We start from the raw sequence: 9,993 nt of genomic DNA on the forward strand, positions 1-9,993 counted from the left end.
AAATTTCTTAGAGGTACCATTAAAATGTAATCTATGTCAAGAGAGGAATGAATTGCGAAACGGTTCAAAACTTTGGTCCTTGCGTCCGCAATTATGAAGTGACGTCATTGGTCACTACGCTCGGATCTCGCGTGACGTTGTATCAACTTATTTCCCATACTTTCAACATCACTTCTTGGCCTTGTTAAAGACAATAACTTTAATAATACCTACTGTTATTAACACATCGTGTAAATTGTTGAAATGTGTGGAGTTATAATTGTTCGTCGTTTAGTTTTTATTATATAAATGCAGGTTTCTTTAAGATTAGGTTGTAGATTTTATCAGTAAAGATAAATTTGGTGTTAGAAATTATATCACTTCCTTTAATGAGTAATTAGTGCTGCCACTTAATATGCTTTAGTCACATTAGATTTTCCTGTACCTGTTGTAACTTCCCATAAATGGATTCTGTCGAACTTGTTAACACTCCTCTTGGTATGTACTAAAGACTGAATTCTTTGCTCGTTCTCCTTAAAAGCTTTTTCGGGATAAAGTCTTTGAATGTAAATCAATGTATTGGTTGAAGTGTTTATGCCCAATAAATCCCTTTTTATTGGCGGAACAAGGAAATAAATAAAATGAGCTTAGATAAGGATGATCCCGTAAATCAACCTTTTCGTCCATTCATTGAAAAACTAAGATACAAACGAAGGGTTTTATTGTACAAAAATACTGCGTTCCAATCTTACAAAACTACTTCTTTAAATAAACTGAGGGATATAAACAAAACATAGCCTTTCATTTTTTAAATTTTATTCTTGATGTATAAAAGTATATATACAAAACATAAACAACTAGATTTGTACAGAGGGTAAGATGATCACCAGCCGTAGTTGGCGGCGTGACCGCTGTAAGCCACGTGGGACACGACGGGAGCGGCGGAGTAGGTCACAGCGGACTTCAGGACCGGGGCGGCGGAGTACGCCGCGTAGGAAGGAGCGTGCGCAGCGTACGTGGCGATGGGAGCTTGAGCGTATGTCACAGCGGGGGCGTAGGTCTTAGCGTAGCTGATGGGGGCAGCGTGCGCGTATGAGGCGTAGGCAGCGGGCGCGGCGTACGCAGCGGGAGCAGCATAAGTCGCGTGTGCGGCGTATGCGGGAGCAGCGTAAGTTGCATGAGCAGCGTACGCAGGTGCAGCGTATGCTACGGGAGCAGCCGCGTAGGTCGCGACGGGAGCGATAGCCTTAGCTACCACTGGTGCTCCGTGAGAGGTGTGGGTAGAGTAAGATGAGACGGAGGAGACCGCGGGAGCGACCGCCTTGACGATGGGGGCGGAGTAGGCTACGGCAGGAGCAGAGTACGCTACGGCGGGAGCGGAGTACGCTACGGCGGGAGCCGCGTAGCTCTTGTAGACGGGAGCGGCGGCGTATGTTGCCACGGGAGCGGAGGCGTAGAGGCCACCCGCACGGGCTGTCGCCAACGCGCACAGAAGGACTAGTAACTGAAAAAGTATAACAATTTTATTATGAAAAAAAACTAAAACTTTTGCTTATACTTAAAATCTCTTGGTTATTTACGATATTAGATAAAAAAATATTACATAATACTAGGTCTAATTTTTCAAACAATAGACATTATGAAAAAACAAATTAATAATTAAAAAAAAATCGAAATTTGGAAAACTCAAAAAAAAAAAGAAATCCCGAAAAAGAAACTGAATTTCTAAACCAATTTCTTTTTCATAATTTAAATCGAACATTTAATTCAAAATCAAATTCACTGAACACTAGAAAATGTTGTACCTTGGCTGCCATTATGTTATATAAAATCTACTACGGCGAGTGATACTGACTGTGTACACACAAGCAGTTTTATACTAGACTCGTTACCCCCCTATTGGCCCGTAAGTACTAAATGTAGCTAAGTATCGCAACATAGGACCCTGTAGAAAATGACCGCCTAAAACATATATGCTAGTACATAGATTATGTTACTTATGCGTCAACATGGTTGGTTGGCCTACATATTAAAAGGAATATTCATAATTTGCGCTTTTTGGTGCATTATGATACAAGGTAATATGAAAGTCGTGTAGGAAAATATGTTTAGTTAGAAATAGACAGTTATTTTAGTGGCTCGTAATTTTCTATTAATAATTTTGGATTATTGGGAGTTGGAATCCGGGGCTGGTTTTTCATTAATACTACAATTTTGTTTTGTTTCGTAAATTACATTCAATAAAATATTTAAATTTTAACAGTTATGAAGTTGATACGTGATTTTTTTGTCTTCAAGGATACGTTGATCGAAATAGAATTAATCAGACTCTTTGTTCTTGAAAACCACAAAATTAAATATAATTTATTAGTCAATGTTCTTTTCAAACAGCATTTTCAATTATTATGTTTATTTATGATTCGCTTGTCTTGAAACTCCAAAATATCTCTGCAAATTATAACCATTTCGCAATTGGAATCATTTCCAGGAATAACCAACAATGAGTTCTAAGTACCAATATTTAATATAACCAGCTTAATATTTCCCATCATTTGAAACAAATCCCGCAGAACTAATAATACTGGACTTGAAACAAGAACCGTCTCAATTATGTTACGGCTAATTAATCTGTCTCTATCAAAGACTTTATATTACACTATCTTTATCCAAAAGATTTTCCGATAATGTTACAAAGGCTTTAAGGCGCTCATTAGTCAAATAATTTATATCTTTAGAAATTAATTATGTCATGTTTAATAAACCAGACGGACTTCCACCAACTTTTAAACTAAGTCTGCTGTTGTGCGAGTGAGAAAGCGCTATACGACTTAAAATGGCGTCTCTCTTCCACAAATACAACAATATTACTTTAAGATATGGTGGTAGAATCTTAGCTTATAGCTGATCTTTTGATATTTGTTATGAAATCTTATTATCTAGGTTGTGACGTAAAATTGTCTGATTCATTTCCTGAAGGCGAATTGTTTATACATGATTTAGTTAGCTTTGTGGTAAAGATGACAAGAAAATTTAAAACGAACAATTATTAAGCGTTCAAAATATATGTGTAACAAAGACATTTTAAACCATGGGCGATGCTTAATTGTTCTCTAATATAAGGTTCTTCATCTACTATCGGTCTTTAAATATAATTGTGAATAAAGTGGCGTATTACTTTTTGATAAGAATACAAAAAGAAAGAGTTTATTATGAAATGTCAAGATAGCAATTTTGAAGTCCCGTCTACGAGAACATCACACTTAAATTAAGCTCGCAAAAATTCTGAAGCTTGAATGTTTGTTTTTTCAATGGTCAATTCCTACTAAGGAAGAAATTCCTAGCTGATGCGTGTTATATAACAAGTACCTATGATGTATATTTTGTAAACTTAGGCTGTAATATGTGCAGTATTACATGTGAAACTTGAGTGGAGGTTATGCAAGTTCAGTCTAGTGCTTTTGTCTAAGGGCGATATACTGGTACTTTATAGGGTTAGCTTACATGTATCTAGATCACCTAAGCTTTGCTAGGATATCGTTATTTTATATCGTAGTAAATGATATTAACATTATTTAGTGTTTTGTATGCTTTGTAGTGAGGTCGTTTTGTTTGTTATCAAACTTATATTGTTTAATTAAAATAGTCAATAACTGGTAGATAACATTTATTCATTTACCTACATATTACAATGAAACAAGAAAACGATGGATGGTGTTTCTTGCGGGACGGCGTCAGATAGAAAAGTAAAAAAAATATGGAATAAGGGCAGGGGAATGTGATTCATTGAAAATCGGGTCAAAATTTAAAGTAAGGACATCTTTTGTGCGTATAGTCATTTCGCTTAACTTAAACTGTTTTGAATTGAAAAAAAAAAGTTATTAACTGACTCAAAGTTAAAAAGGTAGGTACTTCATTCAAAACTGACACGTATTACAAATATGTTATCGCCTATTTTATACGGTTAATTAATATTCATGTATTTAAATTAATTTGATCGTTATGTTCCCGAACAAATAGGTAATGCCTACGGATGGAACAAAAAACTGGTGTTTTTGAGGCAATAAATCAAATTAAATAATAATAAAATTAAAAAAAAACTACTTGTAGCTAACATACGAAAATTAGATGTTAATTTTCTAGTATCAATTTTAAATTATAAAAAAGTAAATACCCCAAATATGTCCCCTGATAATAATGCGTGTATCCCTTAACGTATGAGTGAGCACTTATGATACTCATCATTATGTTCAGAAGTGAGTTGATGACGTCACTTCCCACATTGGAATTCAGGATTATTCCCTTATTTTAATTGATACGTTTAATTGTTTAGCAAATAAATCATTAGCTTACTTCCAGAGACATTCACACTTTTAGGATTCATGATGTGTATCTCTTTAGCCCATTTTTACGAAACCCTCAGTGTCGACACAGTGAGGCTACAGGTGTATAACTCTTTACTAACTTAGTAAATAAATCTTAAGAACGTGATGTTACTACAAACTCACGTTACCATGACAACATGTATCTAACATCGTGATGATTGTCGGAGGTCAAGATATGACCGAGGTATTTTAGCAGCACGTAATATGACAGCTATTTAGAATACATATCTCCCGCCTCTTAACAGAAAAATCGTCGAAACAAGTTTTTTTCGTAACATCAGCTTAGACTAGGGCAAATAGGCTTCGTTATTGGTTAAATCGAGGATTGAACTACCTATTTTACACATTTTATCAAAACGTGTCGAGTAGTTCGAGCATGATGAGTTCACAAACATACACTTGCCACATAACCTTAATATTAAGCTACGAAAATGAAACAGCGGTTGAATTCAAACCACTTGAAACCAGGATATCAAGTTTTTATAAGCAAAGGACCAAAACAAAAGCAGATCAGTAATGATAACTGTCGCTTGTAAATTTTGCGAAAGATCTGTCTCTTAGTTGTTGTACTTGATTCGTCCTAAAAAGGTTTTAACATTTAAGATTACACTTCTGGTCTTTTAGGAGGTAAAGAGTAAATAAAAATGCCAACACACTTATTTATAGGATCTACGTAAGGAATTAAAGATTGCATTTTAATAACAGTTGAAGTTGCAAGGTTTGTTGGCCTTTAGGGGTTGTACAACCCATCGACCCATCGACCATTCCAGATAAAACTTTGAAGTATGACTTTTGCTCAGTTTGTCGCAGAAAAACAGAAAAAAAACAATTTTGCTGTATTTGTGTAATAGTACATACGCATTTTTATTTTTATTCAATCTTGTACACTTTCTTAGAACAATCAACTTTAAAACACATGTACGCCGTGCCTAAAGCTGTATTTTGCAACGCACTTGGACAGGTCAATCGTGCGGGCAGCAAGTCGAGTGTGTATCGTAAATGCCGACCACAATACATCTTTATCAAGTCCGGTATTGTGACCAGTCTGCGATTGGACCCACCTAGTGTGGTAACCTGATCATAGATTGTAACGCACGTGTTGGCCAACAGGATTCTGTGCGCAAATAGGCGTTTGTAAAGTAAGTCTGTACGTTCTAGGACTTGTTTTCGGCTACGTTTTGTATGCTCCAGTTGTTATTATTAAATACTTTTTTGTAGCTTGCTATAGACTCTTTTAATATTTTATCTGATCTACAATGGATTTGGTTACTAGAGATAGTATTAGGACAGTTTTTGAATTGAGATTGTTTTAAAATGGCCGTCAATAGTTACGTAAGTAGGTTTTATTTATAAAAATAATAGCTGACTCTACCGATTTTTTTTGAGGAATACAATTGATATTGTTATTATGGAAATTTGAAAAACTTTATTTTTATTGCATTATAGAATCTTCTATATCTAGTTAATTGGTTATAGCATATATTATTTTATTACTTCCACGAATAATAGTATAGTCCAAAATCGTTGAAATACTTATAAAAAACAGTGAAACTCAATTTATTTTTCCCATTCGGCATAGGTGCGGGAATCTGCGTAAACGGATTAAGTTCTAAACGAGTTCTATTTTTATTTCACCTGAAATATTTGAAACAATTTTACGATGTGTACAATAACAATTCTACCATTGAATTCGATAAATAAAGCTTCAATTGTTTTTATACCGTTACTAAGTGTCAAAATATTCTATACTGATGTTTTCAAAATTTCTAGTCGTAAAAAATGTAAGCAAGCAAAATTCGCCCTTATTATCGTTTGATTTAGTATCCAAGTTCTACCGTCAGAATCAACTTTCTTTGTTCAAGTTTCTGACTATATTTATGTTTATATTCGTATTATTATAGTTTTAGCACAATCCAAAACTTGAAAAGGAAACTTTGGTGAGAAGAAAAGCGACATCGCTGTTAATGTCCCATTTGTCACGGTCGATTAATATTTAGGACATGAAAAATATTTGCTTAAAAATAAATAAATTGGAACTAGTGAAAAGTTGGGCTTATTTTAGTTCAAAGCTAAATTGGTCGTTAGAATGTTGATTCTGTCTCGATGTTGGTAGCCTTAATGTGCTAGAGAATTTATCAGACATGATTTAAACTTAACACATTGCTTCATAATTATTGAGTCCAAATGTAGAAACTGACGTGAGCAATGCCAAGATTCTTTGCAAATATTTGTTCATAATTCCAAGTAAAACAAAATTTGAAAAAGCCATTTAAAGCAACGAGAAAATAAGTCACACGTTTGATGCAGACATACATTTATTACGAGATAATTTAAAAATACATTAACTTAACATTACAACATAAATTAAACTTAATAAAGCAGTCAGTCGCGCATACCATGTGAAGTAGAAACAATTTATTTACCATGCGTAGTTGGCTCCTAAGCCGGTAAACGACATATGGGAAACTAAAGGAGCCTCAGAGTAGGTTATAGTTGTTTTAACTGGGTGGCCATCATGGATTGACGAACCAGTAGAATAAGATGACAATCCTGAAGTGTAAATCTTAGTTTTGTCATAAACAGGTGTTGAGTATGATGCTAAAGCAGGAGACACAATCGTTTTAGTCAAAGGCACGTTATGAGTTGTGAACGACACAGGGACTGATACAGATTTTGTTAAAGTCGGGGCATGAACTGTTTGAACTAAAGGCGAGGATACGGTATAAGCTGTACCCGTATGGTAAACAACCGGCGAGTGCACAGCTGTTGAATAAAAGTTAGGAATTGTATTAGTCACGACGTCACCATCTTTGATTGACTTTGAATCAAAATTTTTGCTACTAGAGTAAACTGTATTATAGTCTTTGGAGTATATCTCATGATGGGCGCCATCAGGAGTTTGGAAGTTGCTTTCTTTAGTAGTCAAAACGGTTTGGTAAACAGGCGGTGATTGAACGATTTTTGTGTATCCAATGGGTGCAGTAGACACAGTCTTGACAATGTGTGGGGTGTAGGAAACTGATGTCGAAGGAGAGTAACCAGTTCCGATGACTCCAGCACTGGCCAGTGCAGAGGAACACAGTATTAATAACACCTACAAGGAAAAAAACACAGTTTTTATAAGACAGCCACGAAAAAATATATTTGAACAAACAATAGATGGTTAAACAGTCGAAGTAGTTGAAACAATAAAATATCACTTTTAAAACTTACCTTTTGCAACATCTCGATATTTTCCTCAAAACTTTATCAACGAGTGACATTTTCGGCAAAAGGTCCAAGCTTTTATACGTCGAACGCTTAAACAATTTCACCCTCAATGAACAACATAATGAGGATAATGCATCACTGCATAACAGCTGTTAAACCAGTTTAAGACCTTAAACCCAGGTTCACCTTTGACTTTAATAAGGTATTATAATTATGGAATGAGTTATTATTCATGGCTGCTCCATAATCCCATTGTACTTGATGCATAACCTTGTTACTGAAATATTGGAATATTGTTTTTCTGCAAAAGTTCGAATAATAGTTACCTATATTAAATTAAATCATTCTGCAAAAGTGAAATCGAGCTGCATGACCTTTCTTCTTAATTACTATGTTTTATTCCTTAGTTTTGTAGTTTGCTTAATACAGTACACATAACAAAGAAAAGGAAATTAATTAGACAAGACTTAATTAAAGCTTCAATGTCGGGCAAAATTAAATTTCAGGTGTATTCTGTATCTGTTTGTTTCATACAATAAGCGAGATTGATCATATCAGTCCATTGTTTTCGTTAATCAAATCATCCTGTAATTAGATGAGTCGACGAAGTGAACAACTATGTTTTATTCATATCGCACTCGAAAAACATCGATGGATGCTCGTTAGCGTGTTATCGATAAATAAGAATAATCGAGTCCCACTGGGCGGACGGACTTGGGCCGTTACTGTCGCCTGCGAGTCTAAAAGCCGATATATCAATACACACTCGATTTGTTGCATAATCGTTCTCAGAATTTATATGGTACGTATGTTCGTTGCGATTGCAATCTGGTCTGTCAATGAACTGTTTTAAATTATTAGCGTTGGTTAGCGAGCTGATATGTTGTGTACTTTTGAATCTAGTGCGTGGGTGTGACCCCAATATGTGGTGCTCGAAACAAATTGTTTATTGGTTTTATTTCGGATATTGTTTTTTGAGATTCGTATGAAACTGCTTCTTTGTTACTAAATTGGATTGCCTATACGAGTGTTACTCAAGGTAATAGATCTAGGAATAAAAGTTTGGATTAGATTCGGTAAAAGATTTTTTATTGCATAAAAAAATAGTTGAATAGCTATCCAAAAGACAAAAAACAGATTTCGCATTCTTCGCAATATATTTTGTGTAATAATATTTGTAATTCATAACAAAATAAGTCTCAACCTTGACAGATGTTTTACATGTTTTATTTATTTTAAAGTGCCTTGAATAAGAGGCAATTATTGATCTCATACATACAGATATTCTGTGATAAAGCAATGAAAATTTAATGACAGGCCTTGTGGCACATCAATAAAACATAGGATGGTAAGTGGGAACCCCTGTCGAACTACTATGTATGGGCGACACGCCCTTCACTTTTTTTGCGTCCTTTCTAATGGTCCTAACTTTGGAAATTATGGTTTGAAGTTTTTGGAGGCTGTGATATTAAGTACGAATGAGTTTCGTGACGAAAACTTTTTGGTGATGGTCATTTTTTATAAATGTTTCGTTTCAGGACATTTTCAAACTCCTTTGCCAATAATTATGAAATTATTATACATAATTAGATATTCTCATCTTAAGTAGTTTACGACTGCTACATTAAAGAATTTAATTCTTGTGTCGCGGGGGTTTCACAAACATTTGAAAGTCACATGTCCAAAAGAATTTTATTCGTGGATCATCACAATTGATTGTCCTACGCGGGGATCGAACTGGTGACACTTTACGCTCAGAAGCTTCGGCGTGGTAGTCTATAACACTTCGGCTATCCGTGCAGTCGAAATCAAGGTTGTAATTAAGTACTGTCGAGTACAACACTGTAAAAGATTAGTTATTACGGTAAGTTTGACATGTAACTACGTTCAGTTAGTTAATTAAAAGTTAATGGCATGTTAACTGACTTGATTGTTATTTTACTAAATTTCAAACTCATGACAGGTCTAGTGTCAAAATGATTAAGATCGCTGTCTGTACCCTTGCTTTAATAAACTATGCTGTTGGTAATTTAATCCTTATTTTCAGTGGATTATGGTTGAAATTCATTAACATCCTTTATTCACATGGTGTAATTGATGGCAGAGCTTTTGCTTTCTCATTCCCACTATCGCTTTTAAACAAGTTGTAAAGCGAAGTTAGGAAAATAAGTTCAACACGTTTTTGAAAAGCAAACTTATACCTACTATTTTTATAACGTTCAATTTTGTGTCAAAATGTTAGTATCATTGCTATGTACTACGAAATGTAATTTTAGTTTTGGTCTTAGACCAAAATGTAAGGATAAGACAATTAGACTTTGAGACTTAAGTTGACAATTTCAGTAGGTACTAAATTTATGTTTGATGGAATTTCTCACTATCAATTTCAACTTTTTGACTAGGTGTTGACCACGGGCCCGCC

The 9,993-nt window shown here is 34.8% G+C and overlaps 1 protein-coding gene across 1 annotated transcript; it reads right to left on the minus strand.

The window, feature by feature from the left end:
* Positions 1–775: 775 nt before the first annotated feature.
* LOC113498194 (larval/pupal cuticle protein H1C-like) lies at positions 776–7,586 on the minus strand. Its single transcript, XM_026878135.1, has 3 exons — positions 7,575–7,586; positions 7,167–7,455; positions 776–1,530 (listed from the first exon to the last, which is right to left on the minus strand). The coding sequence occupies exons 1-3, from the start codon at positions 7,584–7,586 to the stop codon at positions 863–865; spliced, it is 969 nt and encodes a 322-aa protein (XP_026733936.1). The 3' UTR covers positions 776–862.
* Between the last annotated feature and the right edge of the window lie 2,407 nt (positions 7,587–9,993).

The sequence above is a fragment of the Trichoplusia ni genome, chromosome 10 (genome assembly GCF_003590095.1).
Source record: "Trichoplusia ni isolate ovarian cell line Hi5 chromosome 10, tn1, whole genome shotgun sequence".
Lineage (NCBI taxonomy): Eukaryota > Metazoa > Arthropoda > Insecta > Lepidoptera > Noctuidae > Trichoplusia > Trichoplusia ni.

Excerpts from the sequence above, each read along its gene's own strand:
- LOC113498194 (XM_026878135.1), bottom strand. Across the intron at positions 1,531-7,166 it reads TTCAAAGTCAATCAAAGATG|CAAAAGTTTTAGTTTTTTTT; the intron begins GTGACGTCGTGA and ends TTTAAGTATAAG.